General features: G+C 39.9%; 1 protein-coding gene across 2 annotated transcripts in view; it reads right to left on the bottom strand.

The window, feature by feature from the left end:
* HGF (hepatocyte growth factor) overlaps positions 1 to 20,755 on the bottom strand; it is a 128,236-nt gene that overhangs the window by 24,492 nt on the left and 82,989 nt on the right. For both annotated transcript variants that reach the window (XM_040343450.1, XM_040343451.1), the window contains exons 9-13: positions 18,605 to 18,732; positions 5,757 to 5,859; positions 4,477 to 4,610; positions 2,763 to 2,801; positions 890 to 983 (exon numbers count right to left, since the gene is read on the bottom strand). In XM_040343450.1, the coding sequence (XP_040199384.1) occupies positions 890 to 983; positions 2,763 to 2,801; positions 4,477 to 4,610; positions 5,757 to 5,859; positions 18,605 to 18,732 (498 nt within the window). The remainder of the gene's footprint in view (positions 1 to 889; positions 984 to 2,762; positions 2,802 to 4,476; positions 4,611 to 5,756; positions 5,860 to 18,604; positions 18,733 to 20,755) is intronic.

Raw genomic sequence — 20,755 nt, 5'->3', positions numbered from 1 at the left:
AGCAGAAGCATGAGAAAGTGGGAGGCAAGCCTGCTATTTTACATGTCAGAACGTGCCACAAGTTGTTATAATAATGTTGGTTTATTCTATAAAAGCAGTATGTACTTACATTGCTAAAATCACCAACAATGGATGTGTCGTATTTGAACAATGAGATTGCATACTGTGTGAAATTGTGTACACGTATTGTGATTTAAATATCACCTAGCAACACTTGTGCTTGAACAATTTAAATGCTCTTCATTCTTTATTCAAACTAATTTTGTTATTAAGAGTTATGCTTTTATTTAAAACACATTTTAAAGGGGGTCATTCTATTCCGAAATAACATGGTTTTGTGTGGCCCCTGTGGGTGATCACTTAAAATACCAGCCCTAACAATTTTCAGTTCACTTTGCCAGGAAGATCATCCATGCAGAATGGATATCACTGCCCCATAGTTGCAGATTATCAGATCTAAGGGTCTATCTGAAACAAATTGAATTTTCTTGCACTGCAGAGTGATTGTAAGAATAAACAATCTACATTGAGTTATATTACTCAAAGCTGCAGAAGTCTGAACTCTTTTTATGACATAGAAAAGGGAATATGTTACCATCATCACGAAAAACTGAGCAGACTATGTGTTTCAGAAGAATTAAAAAAAAACAAGAGGAATTTGTATGTCAATTAGTAGCTCCTTTGTAAAGGATATACATTTTATACTGTTGGTCATACGCCTCATAATGTCTGCATCAAAAAATATAACGACTCAGATATAGGAGATGCTAAAAACAGACATGCATAAGACCGTCTTTTGTTAATATAACTGGTATAATTTCTATGGAGAATGTCTATGCAGGTTGAAAGCTATTTTAAACAACCTTTCACTCTAAATATTGGAAATTACCTGTATCTCAGACTAACCATCCATCCATCATTGCCTTGTGCTGGACTTCCATTTACTACTCTTAGCTGTTTTGTTGAGATACAAGATCCTGGATCTAAAATCAAAGAATATAACAATTAACATGTTTTTTTTGTTTCGTTTTTTTACAAAAGAATCCCCTAGTACAGTGGTTCTCAACCTGGGGGTCGAATTATGATTTGCCAGGGGTCACTGAATCCTGGGCTGTTCCTGAAGCCCGCACTGCTCTCCAATCCTTTTTTGCGGCCACCCAGCAGGTCTGCCCATGGAGCCTGTGGCCGCCCAGCCAGGCTGCTCCTAGAGCCCGCGGCCACCCACACAGCCATTTCACAGTCGCCCATTCAGTTCGTGGAATGGCTGGAGGGCAGAGACTAGAGGTCAGCTGACTGGTGAGGAATGTGAAGTGGGAAGTCCTGGAGGAGACCCTATATCCTGATTTCGGCATAGGTGTCACTGCTACGAGACACCACAAATTTAGAGACTTTGTGAGTAACACTACCTGTTATTATAGTTTCCATTAAAAGTCCCCACTACAGTTCTCAGAGCAGCAGATGACCTTGATCAAGAGCACCCAAGTTGGCTGATCAGAACTCTCCCTAGCATTGCCACACATCCCATTCCCACCAAGAAGAAGGAATAAAAAAAGAGAATACCTGGAAGAGAGAGGAAAAGAGGGGAAGGAACAAAGAAAAATGGAGAGAAAGAAAAAAGAACAAGAAAGATGGCTAGAGAGGGGGATGGGGGGAAAAAAACAAGAAATTAGGATAGAGAGTGATAAAAGGGAAAGAATGGAGAACAAAAAGAAAGGGTGGTACATCCTAAAATTTACCTTAATGTGTTTTAATACTATACGAGTGGAAGGGACTCGGATAGCACTACATGTCCATGGGTTAGGGGCACAAATTACTTGTCTTGCCTTGGATGCTGACAACTCACGCTACGAAAATAATTTTGCTGTAAGGGGTCCCCACAACTTGGAAAATTATATCAAGGGGTCACAGCATTAGAAAGGTTGAGAACCACTGCCCTGGTACTTATACATTTTAAATGCAATATACTTATTAAAACACAACTATAGCCTTATTTTTTTCAGATTAGGTAGAACCTATGTTGTTTAGGGAGATCCTACACTTTTAAATCCCAATGACTATGGGAAGACTTTTCTAGTTGCTTGCACACAGACAACAATAAAAACTAAGGCCCTGTACACACGAGCAGTCCAAACTGATGAAAACGGACTGAGGTTCAGTTTCATCAGTCCAAACCTACCGTGTGTATGGCCCATTAGACTTTTGTCCTTCAGTCCAAAGTTTTAGAACTTGCTTTAAAATCGGACTGATGGACTGATGACCGATCGGTCAAAACCGATGGTTAGTATGCAAAAGCATCGGTTCAAAACCCGCGCATGCTCAGAATCAAGTCGACGCATACTTGGAAGCATTAAACTTATTTTTTTTCAGCACGTCGTTGTGTTTTACGTCACCGCGTTGGACTCGATCGGATTTTGAACTGATGGTGTGTAGGCACATCAGACCATCAGACCATCAGTCCATCAGACCATCAGACCATCAGTCCGTTTTCATCAGTTTGGACTGATCGTGTGTACAAGGCCTTATAGTTCCAGCCCTCTGATCAACTGAGCTTTGGAACTGCTTCCAATCCATCTAAATATGCAATATCACCCCCAACAAAAGGTACAGCCTAGTAAAATGTACTTTATTTTATGTACATTACAAATAGAAATATACAAATAAGGTTATAAAGTTCCAGCATATGCATGTATATTTTCTACAGGTTGTGCATTTTTTGTGTGTGAAGATAACAGTGAAACCAATAGTAGATAAATAATACTTACTGTCCACATTTGTCATTGTTGGGGTGGTATCTCCTTCACCTAAAATAAAATTCACAGTGTTACATACTTCATAACAATTTTTTTAGACTTCATAAAACAAGTAAACGTTATGACACAATTGCTCCATCAGGCACCACAATAACAATCTCTTAAGCCCTGTACACACGATCGATTCATCTGATGAAAACGGACCGATGGACCGCTTTCATCGGACAAACCAATAGTGTGTGGGCCCCATCGTTTTTTTTTCCATCGGTGAAAAAAAATAGAACCTGTTTTAAATTTTTCTTATGGTTAAAAAAACGATTAAAAAAAATGATCGTCTGTGGGGAAATCCATCGGTCAAAAATCCATGCATACTCAGAATCAAGTCGACGCATGCTTGGAAGCATTGAACTTAATTTTTCTCAGCACGTCATAGTGTTTTACGTCACTGCGTTGGACACGATCGGATTTTTAACCGATGGTGTGTAGGCAAGACTGATGAAAGTCAGCTTCATCGGATATCTGATGAAAAAATCCATCGGATTAGATTTCATCAGATATCCGATCGTGTGTACAGGGCTTAACTATTCATGCTGTATCACATACTGTATATATAGAAAAGGAACTTGACTGATGATAAAAAAAAATCCTAATCTGACTCTGTTCAGCTGAGATCCCTCACAACCAGAATTTATTCACTATATTGTGTTAGACCAGGCTAAACCATGACTGTGACCTTCAAAAACGTTATTATTTACTTTTCTTTAAACTATCCAGTGTTTTCATATACATGCTCATATATATATTCCCAGTTGTAAAGTGTTGGCACATCATCTGTAAATACAGGAAAATGCATTTTTGCTTTATGTGGAAACAATGTGATGCTTACATGGTGTTCTTTCACATAACAACACCCTTTATCTGGAATTAATTTCATAAGCTTTTTAAACTCTCCTACCGCTTTTCCTTTATTGTTTCATTCCACATTCTGTGAAACATACCAGTCTACTTCTACTAAGTGTTGGGAAAGCTTTTTATTCAGAGTTTAGAGCTTATTGTGCCAAGTGAAACTATCTTCTTTAGCCAACTAAGAGAGCGGCAGTTCCACCTTACTTTGTATTATATTGTTCCATTCATTCAGCGTGTTCAGCTTGAGTATTACATTTATAGAAATGTTTTACTGTAAAAAATGTATTTTATTTCTCTTATGAATCTATACTGTATTTGTGGCTAAAGCCACCCAACTTGATATGTCATTACTAGCTGTCCCCTGCCAGCTCTACAACAAGAACTAAGCAATCAAAGATCAAAGACCACTGATTGCTCAGTTCTCAGTATTCAGTCTGCAGAGATCTCAATGTAGCATATGACTGTGGAGGGCCAGGGGCAGCTAACTCAGTTTTCCAGAGGCTCGCTAAGAGGCTGTGCCAGCTGCCAGTGCAGGCATCTGGGTGGATCCTGACTGTAAAGAACCTGGACTGGCTGAGTGACATCAGCAAACAGCGAACTTCAGCCCACTGTCAACTGAAAATGGGTCACAGGAGTTCAGAACAATGTGCACTCCTGTGATCCATAGGAGCAGTAGGGCCAACATTGTTTTAGCCATACTTTTTCTTTAAGGCATCTTTTGGTTGTTTATGCATCTCTGAAACTTTTCATCTCTAAAATACTCAATTATTTTCCCATAGCCAATGGGTTGTTAGAAACAAAAGAATTAATAAAAGCTTACATCTAGAAATATGACAATAGTCCCAGGGTATTAGGGGATTGTCCGTATAGCACCACGGTCCATGGGCATCATTGTCTGGATTGCGACAGTAATTTTTTTCGAGCATGGATATATCTGGCTCCTTGAATGTATGCCTATAATAAAAATACATAAATCATATATTTGTTTAATGTACTAGTCGTTTTAAGTGTACAAGTCGTTCAGCATGATTATTGCATAGTACATAGGTACATAGGCACTAAAGCTTCGATCACATTACATTTTTTTAGTGAAAGCATATTTTCTGCACAGTTCCAATAGTATTGTGTGCTATATCATACATGTGTTGCCATAATTTTATAAATTTCACCTTAGGCTTAGCATGAGCATTAGTGGTTGAGTTAAGGGCTAATTGTAGGGGTTTGAGGTTACAAGTTAGGTTTATGGGTTAGGTTGTGGTAAGGGTTTATTGTAGGGGTAAGTTAAAGAAGAGCTCCAGGCTCCCCCCCAAAAAATAAAAGTCAGCAGCTACAAATACTGTATGTGATGGACCCCCGTACTCAAGAGGAGTATGTCCGTCGTATAAGGTTCCCTTGAACGGTACCGGCATGACCCAAGATACCTTAGCTCACACATTCACTTGTCGAGACATCAGTGTAGGGTGATGCAAAACATAAGACTGTTTATTCAAACACAGTTTTCTACTGCAGATGTGTGAGCCGTGCTGTGCTTTGTATATGGTCCTGCGGTCTTCTGGGACCTGTGATTTGTTCTTAGAAGGTTGCAGGAGAAAGAGCGGGGCCGAACTTCAGGCTCAGGTTGCTGTGGCAAAATAATACCCATCTCACCATTTGAATTACTTTTTCTATGAGGATATTTCTGTGGCAATTCTTGACAAAAAGGTTTAAACCTTATAGGATTGATTTACAAAAGCTAGGAAACGGAATACCTTTTTAGTTTAATAAATCATTCCATCATTTGCAAGCATAAATGCAACTTTTTTAACAATTTTTTTTATTGTCTTTGCATGTGATTGTATATTCTTTGTAAAGTGAATTTTCAACACATTCGCTAAACTAGGTGAAAACTTCCATGCAAAATGAAAATTCACACTGCAAAGTGAACATAATCTATTCCTTTAGTAAATCAACCTGAATATAAAATAAAAAAGTACTAGACATTATAACTAAATGGATGGGTGGCCTAACAAACTTATGAGGTACTGTACTGCGGGTAATTTGTGGCTTCCAGAAAACATTAATATAATAGTATTGTTTTAGTAATATGATCTCTACACATACCTTCGTACATCGACCATATTCTTCTCCCACATGGTACACTGCAGTCTGGATCGTGTTCTAGATATTGTGCCTCTATAGGTGATGCCATTGCCATAGTAACACTCTGAAAATGCCAAATATATTTATATTATAGGAAGGAAAACCAGAAGAAAGTAGGCTGACAAAACAAGCCATCCAAAGGCAAACAACAGAGAATGTGAGCAGCAGCTGCTCCAGTTGTTTTTTGCTTTACATAATAGAAGAGAAGAAAAGCTTTACAACTTAAACCAAACACGATTACGATTAGAAAAAAAAAGACCAAAAAGCTGAATAAATATACAAGTGGATTTAAACTTTTTTCTTTTTTTTCATTAAAAGAAACCCAGCTGCATTATATGTATATATTTTTTCAGCATTGATCTTTTTTCTTTTATTCTTTTAATAACTGGGTAGAGTGCAAAGATATTTTAGCAAAAGTCTTAGCAGTTATATCAATGTATGTTAGAAAACATAGACACACATAACAGTTTTTATCAATCTATCTAATCAATTGGTAACAATCAATACTAAAGCTGCTCTCCAAGCAAACAACTAAGTGCACAGATTAAAATAATATGGGAGCTTTTCTATCTTGTAAAGGATTTGGACCATGGCCAAACTGCATTGTAGATCCTCTTTTTTCACACCTGTGCAGGTGGCAGCTGATCAGAGATAAAACCAGAAGAGGGTATGAAATCAACAGGCAATTTCACAAAAGGGGAACAGACCAAAGGTCACGCTGGGCAGAGAACAAGCATAGTCAAAATACAAGCCAAAGTCAGTAACCAGAGAAACAGGAATTCAGAAGCATGGGAACTAACATGGACTGGAGCCGTGGGCTAGGAAATAATCTATTGCTCAGAAAACAGGTTTTAGTCTGAACAGAGCTAAATGGGGAGGTTGCATGACAAACTTGGGTTGATTTACTGAAGTTGCTCCAGAGATTAGTAAATGAGGTAAAGCTTCACTTTTCAGAGAATACCCAATCATGTGCAAGGAGAAAAAAAAAACAGCATTATTGCTTGCTTGGATGATGAAAATCACCAGGGATTCTGCTCATTTACTAAGCTTTGGAGCAACTGCAATTGCAGAGTGCAACTGTACTTTGCAAAGCACACAGTCTATTTGCCTTTAGTAAATTAGCCCCACTGGCTGGGGACTGTATGTGTAGCTGCCATATATTTCAGAAGGTGGGTTTAAGCAATGTATTCCCATACCTGTAGAAAAACCACAAGACAAAGTACAGCTTTGCTGCTGATCTGTGATAGGTTATATTTCTGCCCATCCAGCCCTGGGCATCACATACCAATAGACCAGATTTTTCTCTGGTGTGGTTAAATAACACTTACAAGTCTTGGTCCTCCCAAAGATTGTGACTAGACAGTGAGAAAAAAATTGTCACTCTGTAAAGCCATCCAATTACTTCCACAACCAGTGGAAAATGGCGTACCCTTGCCATGTATCCTGGGCTCAGCTGTCCCATCTGCAGGTCTCAGATGGCCATGGTGGGTGTCAGCAGGTTGAGTGGAGGGTGCTCAATAAACATTTGTTTTTTGATCCTCCTTTAGGGGAATGAACCTTAAACTGACAAGCATTCATCAGTTCCAATGTTCAGAGCTGTTATTCCTCAGCTGCTGTGGCCAGGGAGGCAACTAATCAAGCATTATCTATGCTTGATTTACTGCAGCAGTGACATTAGGGGTATAATAGATCCCTGATGTCTCCTTAAAGAGGACCTGACACCAACAATATGCTATCATATTAGGGGATTGTCAGCCCCTTGTGTGATAGCAATGAAGTTAAAAATGAAAGTAACATATCATCACAAAAAAGCACCCTGCCTCCATTGACATTTACATATTATCCTAAACTTGAGCGTTAGACGTGCCTATGCATAAAAACTGAGACTGCTCACATGCTGGAAGGAGAATTATAATTCTAGGGTCATCATTTATGGTTAACTCTAAAATGATATCATGTAAAAGTTTTTCATGTATTGCCTAAGGAAATTTCGGGTATTGAAGCTTGGCGCTGTTTCATGAGTGTGCACAATTTTAAGCTTTGATGTGCTTGGTATCTTTTTACTAGAAGCCACCTCATATTTTATATTCACCAAAATATTGGATACTGTACTATATTGCATTTAAGTTCACTGAAATCAATTGTAGTGTATTTTTTCAAAGAAAATAGGAATTTGATAAACCATTGCTCTAATATGATGTAATTATTCACGTTTTATTTTCTAGGGTCTCTACTAATGTTTGGGGTTTTAACAAATTTTTTAAGATGTGCATGTTAACATGAGTGTAAAAAAAATGTGTCACCCCTCTCTTGATAAATAAATGGCATATGGCAATGGTGTTTTTAGGTTTTGTGCTGCCCTAGGCCTGACTAAACTCTTGTGACCCCAAATTTAACTTTGATCCACCCCTTACTGTCAATGTCACACCCCTTCCTGTTTAAGACCTGCCCTGAAATGTTCCACTGGGGACACTAGTTCTGAGGGCCTTAGGGGAGGGGGCTTCCCTTAATTTGCAGAGATTTCCTCTCATTTCTTGTTTTGGTTTTGGGGCAGGAAATTAAGGGAAATGAACGGATGGTAAAACAAAATTAACAGGGGCTATCACCCTCCCTTACTCTATCCAACATGGAAAACAAAATGTTGCCTATAGTTCTACTTTAAGCACAAATTTCTGCTAAATTTATGGAGGCCTAAGAGGATATAACCATACCAGTGGTGCAGCAAAAAACATGTAGCACAATGATGAAGGTATGAGGTTCAAGCAGCGAGCAAAGGAAGTATTGGGGACAGGAACAAATAAATTCATCTGTTTATTTTTCTCATCAGCAATCAACAGAAATAAAATTATGATTCCCTAATATGTACAACTGACACAAGCAAAGGATTGCAGGAGAGTCCTACTACCTACCTGCCAGGTATAGGTGACCATGTCAGTGTCCCTTGTGTGAAGTGCAGCCACTTTATGGGGGAGCCAGACTGATTTGTCTTGCGTCTGAGTCCAGCTCATAAGACTGGCGCTGCACTAAAAGTGTAGCGCAAGCTGGCGGGGACTCTTTTAATGCTGCCCCCCCTGCAAAGTGTTGGGCCTTGTTGGCCTAGGCCAAGATACAGCATTGGCATATGGTTCAATATGATTTTTTACTAGCAAGTGAATACAGTAAACATATACACAGTATATCAGTGGCGGGCCGCCCCCCCCCCTCCTGTAGTCATTAAAAAAAAAAAAACGGGCCCTTTAAGGCTTTTAAAATGTCATTCTACAGCGCCGCGCAAATAACATACACTCATGCATTGCATGAGTGTATGTTATTGTGGCCAGCTGCCGCTGGTCTATTCAGATAACCGGACATAGGACGCCGGCTATCTGAATAACAGCAGCTGGTTGACTGTACAGCCCTTTGGCTCCCGGATGTCTTATCCAGGGAACATAGGGGGGCTACGTCCCTTGGACGGCCGTCTCAGCCAATCAGATTCACAGTGGCTACAATTGATGTGGGTACAGGGGGAACAATTGATGTGGGCACAGTGGGGACAATTGATGTGGGCACAGTGGGGACAATTGATGTGGGCACAGTGGGGACAATTGATGTGGGCACAGTGGGGGAAATTGATGTGGGCACAGTGGCTACAATTGATGTGGGTACAGTGGCAACAATTGATGTGGCGACGATTGATGTGGGCACAGTGGTGACAATTGATGTGGGAACAGTGGCGACAATTGATGTGGGCACAGTGGTAACAATTTATGGCATGGCACAGTGGCTGCGTTTGATGGCACAGTGACTGCATTTGGCATGGCACAATGGTGACAATTGATGGGCACAGTGGTGACAATTGATGGGTACAGTGGTGACAATTGATGGGCACAGTGGCGACAGTTGATGGCACAGTGGCTGCATTTGGCCTGGCACAGTGGCGACAATGGATGGCACAGTGGCGACAATTGATGGTACAGTGGCGACAATTGATGGCACAGTGGCGACAATTGATGGCATGGCACAGTGGCTGCATTTGATGGGCACAGTGGCTGCATTTGATGGGCACAGTGGCTGCCTTTCATGGGCACAGTGGCTGCCTTTCATGGGCACAGTGAGGCTGCAATTGTCTTTTTTTTTTTTTTTTCATTTGTTTCATTTGTTTGCGCCCCCCCAAAAATGTTGAGCACCAGCTGCCACTGCAGTATATACAGGTTAGTGAATACAGAAGGTTTTCTGAAATTGATAAAGTAGCATAGAGACTCGTTAGAAGTGTTGGCGAATGCAACATATTCATGCATCTGTCAGAAACATGTGCATTAATCATAAAACTTTATTTGAGTCTGTAACAAAGACGTGCCAGAATAGTCAAAAATTACCCCAACAACAATCTCCACAAATTATTTACCAACAGTTTCCTTAAGTGCAAAGTGGTGCTATTTCGTAATGATTTTGGCATAGCCATAGCAATATATTTGAAATGTGTTACAAAATGGGACTTTTTTATACTCTGAAGCATAGGTTACATGAATTCAGTAACACAATACTACTAAATGTGTATTTCAAAAGCTAAACTGAATCACCCTCAGTATTCCTAACTGATCTTGTTCCATTAGACAAATAACTACAATGTGGATAAAAAGAATGTTGTGATGACTCTGGTTATCATCACGACTCTTTCCTGCAGGCTCTTAAGTCATGGATAGTAACTGAAGTGTATGCGCAAATACACACTGATGATTCCATCCCAAAAGATCACAAGAAGGATGGCTATAGTCTCACCCCTGCTTTCATCAACCTTCCTACTGACCATTAAAAACTCTTTGGTGTATGTTTAGATAAGTGTTGTCCATCCTTCTCTCAGTTGCTGACACTTTACTCTCTCTGCTCATTAATTCTGAACTCTTGTCCCATTGATCAATATTTCTTCACCTCTTCTGTCTTTTCTTTCTACTAAACCTAGTTATGTTTCCATGTTGACACTTGTCTCTCAACAAAGAAATCCTCACATTCACTTGAAAAACACTTTTGTTAAACCAAACAACACACTTGTGTATCTTGCTTTTCGGATTCACATTGCCATGCTTCTAAGTATGGTCACTAATTTCCAGGATATGTGGATAGTACAATGGTTAAACTAAGCTATTATTTATATCTGCATGCTCTGCAACTTTTTTATAAAATATGTTACTGTGCACGGGACTGATGCCCTGTACTGATGGGAGTAGGCAGCACACTCAGCTGTATGTAGGTAACACCTGAGTTATCCCAACTATTAGCATGTGCCGTATGCAGGTCTTTTTTTCAGTGGGAACACAGGACAATGCAGTTGTGGCACATCCAGCACTGAAGGTATGTTATTTCAAGGGGTGTGCTGAAGGGTCTATTGATGCTGGCTGCTGGTGGTGGGGGGGGGGGGGGCTATAGTTACTGGTAGGGATATAATTTTGTGTAACGATCTATTGGTGCTGGTGGGGGATTTATTGTTGATGGGGGTCTTATGTTGCTGGTAGGGCTCTCTACTGTTGATAGAGAGAGAGAGCTATATTGTTGCTGGGTGATGGAGGGTTAATTGATGCTGACTGCTGGGAGATCTGTTGTTGCTGCTGGGGGGGTCTAATGTTGCTGGAGTCAATCTTTTGTTGTTAGGTATTTTGTTTTGGGTGGTTCATTGTTGCTGTGTTGGGTGTCTATTGTTGTGTGGGAGATCTATCACTGCTGGGTTGGAGTCTATTGTTGCTGGGATCTTATCTATTGTTGCTGTGAGGGTCTATTGTTGCTGGGGTGGGGTTCATTGTTGCTGGGGGGATCTATTGTCGCTGTGGGGTCTATTGTGACTTTCTGCAGGGGATCTTTTTTTTACTGCTTTTATAGTTAGCAATAATAAATTACATACAAATTATTTACCACCACAAAATTATACCTTGTTCTGTATTTTCTAATAGGGGTGGTACTGGGAGGTGGGTAGGGGATAAAACAAGGGATGGTGCTCAAAGGTGGGTAGGGGGGTGGAGACAAGGAATGACCCACAAGTGGGGATGGGGGTAACTGCACCTATTCTCTGAAAAAAAGCCCTGGCTGTATATTAAGAGATCATTACTTTTTACTATAAAGCATATATGCAAATTTATATTTCCACTTACCATAGACATGAACTCCAGTTCCTTTGCCCCACATGTACAGTGTATCAGAGCAGTGCAAATCTCAAAAGACCATGTCCCTTTTTTTTCCATATGACATTACAGTATATATTTATCGTGTAAGGCCTGCACTTAATTGTGGTCATGATCTATAACCCGAATGATCTCTCTTTTCATGTGCTTCAGAACACTGTGGAATTGTTGCTGGGCTCTGCCATCATGTTTCTGACATCATTGGCACTTAGTAGACAATAACCTTTGAATGATCACCATAGGTGTGCACAGCTTATTGCATTAGGGTGTGCACCCCAAAGCTCAAGCACACATACATGCATGTGTATGTATGTGTACTGACTACATTGTGCTCAGACCAGCTTACCTTCTCCTAGTAGGCTGAAGTTCATCCCACACTACAGATTGTGTTTACTCCTCCCTCTCCCACTTGCTCCAGGTGCCGCCACCTCCTATTGTAAAGTCAAATAGGGCACGCTGAAGAAGGGGGCAGGTACAGTGTCATTCATTTTGGCTAAGGAGACAGCAGAAATGCAGAGAAACTGTAGCCTCTGGCTTTTTACAGACAGTGCATGGTTGGAAGGCTTGATGATTAGAGTGTGCCCAGGCACACCCCTGTACATGCCTATGATGATCACACAAATGCACAGAAAGAAGCGGGTTTAAGTGTGCTCCTGCTATTCATTGCATATGTTGCCATACAAACTTCTTCTGCTACATGACCAATGACTCTAGAAGATGCAAACAAAGCATGTGACAGCATTGTAAAAGAAAGCAGCTGCTAGGTGAGATGAAAGTGTTGGTTGCAGAGGTGGCGTGAAGGACATATGTGACATACAGCAAAGGGGGACGTTGTAAGAAAGAGAAGCCTGAACATTCTGAAACTTTTTAGTACTTTTTCCTTTTGCTGTAACAATGAAACTGTAGCTCTGCACAGACACAGGGGTTCATTTACAAAAGGGAAATAGGCTGTTAACGTTGCAAGTGAGTTTTTACTGAGGGCTTAGTGAATGTGGTGAAGTCCTCCTTTACAAAGAATACCCAGAGTACTGAAGCCATTGAATCATCATGCCAGCCAGGGAAACTGCATATGTCCTTGAAATGAATCTTCGAAAATTAGCATTTTACATTTGCCCAACTAATGATCTACAATATAGATGCACACACTAATGCCGCACATACTCGGAATTTCCAACAACAAATGTTCGATGGAAGCTTTTTGGCTGAAATTCTGACCGTGTGTAGGCCCCATCGGACATTTTCGGGCAATTTCCGACAACAAAAATTTGAGAGCTGGTTCTCAAATTTTCCGACAACAAAATCCTTTCTTATAAATTCCGAATTTGTGTAGACAATTCCGACACACAAAATTCCACACATGCTCTGAATCAAGTAGGAGACGGAAACACTTGATTTGCTAAAACTAGCGTTCGTAATGGAGACAGCACATTCGTCACGCTGTAATTGACTGAAAAGCACGAAGCTGAAAAACGTGAATCATCACTCACCAAACTTCTACTAACACAAGATTAGCAAAAGGAGCCCAAAGGGTGCCGCAATTGGTATGGAGCTTCCGTTTTATTGTGCCATCGTACGTGCTGTACGTGACCGCGTTCTTGAAGTTTGCAATTTCCGTCAAAACATTTGTGTGACCGTGTGTATGCAAGACAGGTTTGAGACAACATCCGTCTGAAAATTATCCACGGTCTGGTTGTCGCAATGTCCGATTGTGTATACGTGGCATAAAGGTTCCCCACTACACTATACTAGCCACTGTGCCATCAGAAACAACAGCTTAGACATCCAGCACAAAGTAAACACAGCCAACATGCCTCATCGCAATAGGGTAGTTAGTAAAGTTAAAGTCGAAATCTAGAAAAACTGCTAAATGCACAGTTGAAATACATATGTGTTTATTATGTTAACTGATAGAGGATTTATTATTCTGTTCTGTTGTGTTTTTATTTTGCACTACACTACAGATTACATAGTTATTTTCTTGTGTAGCTTCCTATGTCACCTCACCAACTCCAGCCTAATCATTGGACAATTAAAGAAGAATTCCAGGTATGGTATGTTTTACCTGGTCCAGCTTGGATAAATGTAACTAAGCACATACCATATACAGGTGCATGTCATAAAATCTGAATAACATCAACAAGTTAATTTATTTCAGTCATTCAATTCAAAAAGTGAAACTCTGAATCTCCATAAAGCTGGTCAGCAGACGGAAGTATAAAGTGCTCTAGAATTTCCTGGTAGAGGGCTGCGCTGACTTTGACTTGGATCAAACACAGTGGACCAACACCAGCAGATGACATGGCTCCCCAAATCATCACTGACTGTGGAAACTTCACACTGGACCTCATGCAACTTGTATTCTGTGCATCTCCATTGTTCCTCCTAGATCTGGGACCTTGATTTCCAAATGAAATGCACATTGTTCTATAGTCTGTGATGATTTGGGGATCCATGTCAACTGCTGGTGTTGGTCCACTGTGTTTTATTAAGTCCAAAGTCAGCAGAGCCCCCTGCCAGTAAATTCTAGTTCACTTCATGCTTCCCTCTGCTGTCCAGCTTTATGGAGATGCTGATTTCATTTTCCAGCAGGACTTGGCACCTGCCCATACTGCCAAAAGTACCAATACCTGGTTTAATGATCATTGTGCTTGACAGCAAACCCGCCTGACCTAAACCACATAGAGAATCTGTGAGGTATTGTCAAGAGGAAGATGAAAAACACCAGACCCAACAATGCAGATGAGCTGAAGGCCACTATCGAAGAAACCTTGGCTTCCATAACACCTCAGCAGTGCCACAGGCTGATCGCCTCCATGCCACATTGATACAGTAATTCATGTAAAACTAGACCCGACCAAGTATTGAGTGCATACTATACTGTACATGGACATACTTTCCAGTAAGCAAACATTTCTGTATTATTTTTTTTTTATTGGCCTTATGTAATATTCAGATTTTCTGAGAAACTGAATTTTGGGGTTTTACTAGCTATAAGTCATAATCATCAAAATTAAAAGAAAGAAATGTTTGAAATATTACAATCTGTGTGTAATGCATCTATATAAAATATATGCGTTTCACTTTTTGAATTGAATTACTGAAATATATGACCTTTTTGATTATATTCTAATTTTATGAGATGCACCTGTATGTGGGATTCCTCTAGAAACTGGGAACCACTGTAGTAGACTGCTCCTCCAGTGAGCTCCACTTTTTGGGTCCTGTATCGAGTGGCTTCCCTGCTGCATTCTAAACACAGAAGGTCACCCAATCAGCTTGTGGGCCATTCAGAGAATGCTTTGTTTGTCTTTTTTAACCGCTTAATGACCCCTTTACGCCGATATACGTCGGCAGAAGGGCGCGGCTGGGCACAAGCACGTACCTGTACGTCGCTTTTAAGAGCCCAGCCGTGGGTCGAGAGCGTGCTGCCGGCGGCGCGCTCTCGACTTGGTCCTGTGCTCCATGACCGCGCCCATAGGACCCTCCCTTCAGCGCCCCCTACAGGTTAACCCCTTCACTGCCAGTGTCATTTTCACAGTAATCAGTGCATTTTTAAAGCAATTTTCGCTGTAAAAATTACAATGGCCCCAAAATAGTGTCAAAAGTGTCCGATGTGTCCGCCATAATGTCGCAGTCACGATAAAAATCACTGATCGCTGCCGTAACTATTAAAAAAATATATTAATAAAAATGCCATAAAACTATCCCCTATTTTGTAGACGCTATAACTGTTACGCAAACTAATCAATAAACGCTTATTGCGATTTTTTACCAAAGATATGTAGAAGAATACGTATTGGCCTAAACTAAGGAAAAACATTTTTTTTTATATATTTTTGGGGGATATTTATTATAGCAAAAAGTAAAGCGACACAGTGCCGAATCGCAAAAAGGAGCCTGGTCCTTTAGCTGCATATTGGTCCGAGGCATAAGTGGTTAAATGAATGCAAAACATTCTCTGATTAAATGAATGATACCTTATCCAATCAGAGACCGCTTTGCATTCATTGAGAAAATGTAAAGCGTTCCTTAAGTGGTGTCCATTCTGAGTAGCTAACCTCTCATGTTCAGAATGCAGCAAGGCAGTCACTCAGTCAAGCTAGTGGAGATCATTGGAGTAGTGGTATCTACTACAGTGATTTCTAACTTTTAGAGGGATTCCACAAGTTTGGTATACATAGTTACCCTATGCAAAAAAAATCCATACTTGAAATTCTTCTTTAATGACATCTGTCCACTGGGCTAACCCAAGACAATAACCCAAGAAGTAGAAATACTAAACCAGGAAGCAGCAGTGACTTTTCTGCATATCGGGGTTGTAAATCATTTTGATATGTAAAACAGTAAAAGTTTGTATTTTAACTATGGTTTTTGTATTTAACCTGGTTTTCCACAAGAATGATCCACTATCATCATGAATTCCAAAACCTGCAAGCAACTCCAAAAAGCAGTTCAGGGCAGCATAGAAATAGGATTTATTGAATTTGTGTAAACACAAATCACAGCAAACCCAGTAATAAACATAGGGAAACACAAACATTGCATTAAAAATTCTTCAAGACCTCTTTGTAAACAGCTCAGCTGCAAAAAACATACTTTATGCCCAAAATACCCAAGCCTTATTGGTTTAAAATTTAAAATAGCATCTGTAATTTTATGATTTGATACCAATTAGATATAAATCATTATTTTCACTTGCTATCTGTGGGTGGAGAATCTACCTTATCTTTTTAACACCACCTTTAAAAAGAGCTTTCACTTTCAATATATACAGTATCTGTATACAATATGCATTATTGTCACACAGCTCATTGTACCTGCAGATCTGTAGAAGCTCCAGATAGGACTCATTTATATTACTTCTCTGCATTGTATGTTTACATTGTAAATGCCTTTACAGACACATCAGACACATCATAGCCACATAAATAACTTATGCTTGCCACTTATACCATGACCCCTCACACACTAATCACTTTTAGGCCTCCAGCTAGGATTAGTCATTGCGATCTTTACCAAAGGGTAATTTTCTGCTTGTATAATCCGTCTAAAATCTCTTTAATGTGTATATATATAATATGTGTATGTGTGTGTGTGTGTATATATATATATATATATATATATATATATATATATATATATCAGTCACTTTTGAATGCAATGCCATTTTATCTCACATGTTTAGTTAGTCAAAAGACACTTTATTCCTACCTTGATCTACTTCCAGAATAAAAATGATTTACTATACATCATTCTGGCTGCTTGAATATTTCTTAACATACTTGTTTAAGGAGTGTCTGTTTTCACTTAACGTGACAGAGTCACTTAAAAAAATATATGCTGTTGATAGATATAAAGTGTATATATTGTGATATGGGGGTGTTTAGCTCAAGTGTTAAATGCGTTTTTTTCAGCGAGTCCGCAGTAGTCAGTTATCAGGTTTGAGGGCATGGCAACCCATTTTTATTAAAAGGAACAAAATAAAAAGTTCATACACAGGATTTTCCACACAGGGGTTCTTCTCCAGTAAAGTTCACTTAACAGAAAATGCCAACCCTCCTGGCTCCTAGGCTTACTTTTCCTTGCAGTTGCCTGCTAAATCTGCCTACTCCTGGCCTCAACAGGGTTCTCCAACCCTTGGGTTAGCTCACTGTCTCCCAGACTTCAGGACTTCCTTCAGCCCCCTAGACTTGCTAGTCACCTCAGCTCTACCAGCCTCCCAGTCTGTCAGAAATGAAGTCCCCCCTCACCAGGGATGTAGTCTCACATAGACAGACAGCTTTCCACACCCAGGACTGTCTTCATACAGCAGCAGTGACAAGCTGCACACACTCCACCTTCCTCCACTCTCTGCTCTCACCAGCCCCTCGTTTTATGGACTGTGTGCACCTGGGCACACACCCTGCTGGCTGTCTACAAGATCCAGACACAGGGTTGGAGATCCCGTCCCACCCAAGTCTACAGAGGCCCATTCTAATCTAGCAAAACCTGGAGAAAACTGACAGAGCAGTTTTCTCTATTTAAACTCTACACTCTGTAGTCTTGCGGTCCACAGATATGCAAACCCTGTGTCCCTTTTACCTCCAATTTCATAGGGACAGAGCCCCGTTCTGTCACAATATATAACCTGCATATATCTGAGACAACCTGCTGTCCTACTGCTAGGCACAAATGTGGGACGTTCTGATCAGGCAAAGCTTTGGCACTTTCTAGTAGTACTGTAGCTTACCCATCCGTTCCTGCCTCATGTCTATTTCTATTAGCCAGTTAGGAAACACTTCACAGAGATAGGTCAAATCGAATGGTGAAGAAAGCACATTTAGACACTACTAGAAAATGTGAAACCTTTGTCAGATCAGAATGGCCTGGAATTTAGGTATAGTGGACAGACTGTAGACTTCTGGTAGTTCTTAATGTGTAGGTAGCTCTAGATGCATGCAATTTATACTTGGTAGGATATTTTTATTCAACATATGAACAGTTGAAGATATACCTGATTCAGACTCAAACTCCAACCATCTGAAATTCATATTTGGCCACACATGCTTATGTTTACATTATGCAGGGTACAAGACTATAATACATAAGATGGTGATATACACCAATATGAACCATACATATAAGTAAAACATGTTAACAATCTATAATGTAATATGTTACCTTGATGAGTGGAAGTATCACATTTTGGTATCTGAGAGCAGTGACCAATTCTAATATTCGGATCTGTAGTGAAACACCACGGAGACTCAGACCCATCAGGATTTCTACAATAATTTTCCCTTAAGTCCCTGAAAAAAATGAAAGGCAAATACACTATTATATTTTATATGGTTGTATAATTAAACAATACACAGGTATTATTTTAATATTGACATTTGGTTAAAACAGGCTATCAATAAAGATAACGGTCTTGATAAAGGCTTGAAATGGTACATTTTACTTTAGAAGCAAAGAGGAGGACTCCACACTGAATTTTGGGATTTCCGGTAACATATAATAACTAACACAGAGCTCAAGTCAAGAATTTAAAGCTATGTGCATCAAGGTTGGAGGCTCCCTGAACACAGAGAAGTAGTTGTGCGGTAATTCAAAGTAAAAAAAAAAATTGTGTGAGAGGTTCATTTTAAAGCTAAACTTCATGATAAATAGGGGGAGATATACCAAAACTGGTGCACATAGAATCTGGTGCAACTGTGCATAGTAAGCAATCAGCTGCTAGGTTTTATTGTCAAAGCTTAATTGAACAAGCTGAAGTTAGAAGCTAAAGAAAAAATAAGCTAAAGCGCTGACTGGAACCCAACCATCATTTAACAGGGGACATGAGAGGGCCAGGAGAGTGGTAGGGAACACCAGGTAAAGTGGATGCAGCTCCTCTCAGATTAGGTCTTGAGATCCTAATGCACATATTAAAAAAAAAAACAAGAGGGCATCTTCATCTAGGTATAGCAATTTATTTTTAAAAGTCTAAAAAGTATAAAAGGCAATAAAAATGCACTCACTGGATAAAGGTGGATCAAGGCTTATCGTAGACCCATATATATCTCAATTGGATCTAGGTCTATACGGATATATGACAAGCCTTGATCCACTTTTATCTAGTGAGTGCATTTTAATTGTCTTTTATACTTTTTTTAAATAAATTGCTACACCTGTTTGTTTTTTTGAAGTTAGAAGCTGATTGGTTACTATGCACAGCTGCACCTGATTCTGTGTGTACCAGTTTTAGTAAATTTCCCTCATATCGTCTAACTGCAAAAGACATTGCGAGTGCGGCATGTCAGTCTGCATCTCCGATCGTGATAAGAAGCCTCTGTCAGAGGCTTCTTACAATGTGATCAGCTATGACCAATCACAGCTGATCATCTCATGATCCAGGAAGTGCCGGTAAACGGCACTTCCCGGTTCGCACTGACAGGGAGAGCTGATCGGCAGCTCTCCCTGTCGGGGGGGGGGGTGGGGGGTTGTGCAGATAATCAGCACATTAATTATCAGCATAGCTCCCTCAGATGTGCCTATCAGCAGCTAACATGTGCCCATAAGTGGGTGGTGAGGCAGTGCCCCATAAAAAAAGTCTGATAGTGCCCATCAAAGTGCCAATCAGTGACCATATATGTGCTAATGAGTGCCCACCACAGTGCCAGTCAGTACATTCATTCAATGAGCAGAATCAACCTGTTTGTGAATACATTTTCTGTTTAGGAATAGCCATTGTTCACCAGATCTTTTTCCGCAATAAGCTTGGAATGCCTATGCCTATGCTTGTTTCATTGAAAAGTAAATAGTTGTACCAAACCCAATAGCCACCAATAAGATTCCAACTAGCCATGTAATCTGACTAGTAACATATAAAGCAGATGACGCAAGAGAATGTTGCTTTCCATAGTGTTCAAGAAACTGGCCTGCCCATTCCACAGAGCTCTAAAATCTGTCTGCAATACTTTACATAGTATTCAGATCCAAAGGTAAATTAAGGGATCATTTTGATTTCACCAAAGGTAAAGTTGCAGTAGATAGCACTAGCAGCTCATTGGTTAATTTCAATTATTGCCTGAAAATGTTCGTTAAGACACACATGGATCTTATTTAGAAACTTTGTTATTAAAGTGCCATAATTGAGAATACAACTGATATAAAAGAACACATTAATATTATCGGGAACAGTGTTACATGTCATGTATGAGTAACTGATTCTTTGTTCCAAAGGCATATACTTTTTACAAGATAAAGTTTATGCTGCAATTAAGTGCACATTATGTATTCAAATCTACTTATCCAAAGCCAGAAATGCATAATATTCTACAACTGATGGGG

Source organism: Rana temporaria, chromosome 3, assembly GCF_905171775.1.
Source record: "Rana temporaria chromosome 3, aRanTem1.1, whole genome shotgun sequence".
Taxonomy (NCBI): Eukaryota; Metazoa; Chordata; class Amphibia; order Anura; family Ranidae; genus Rana; species Rana temporaria.
The sequence above is the reverse complement of the archived record's forward strand: the minus strand, read 5'-3'. Positions and strand labels throughout refer to the sequence as shown.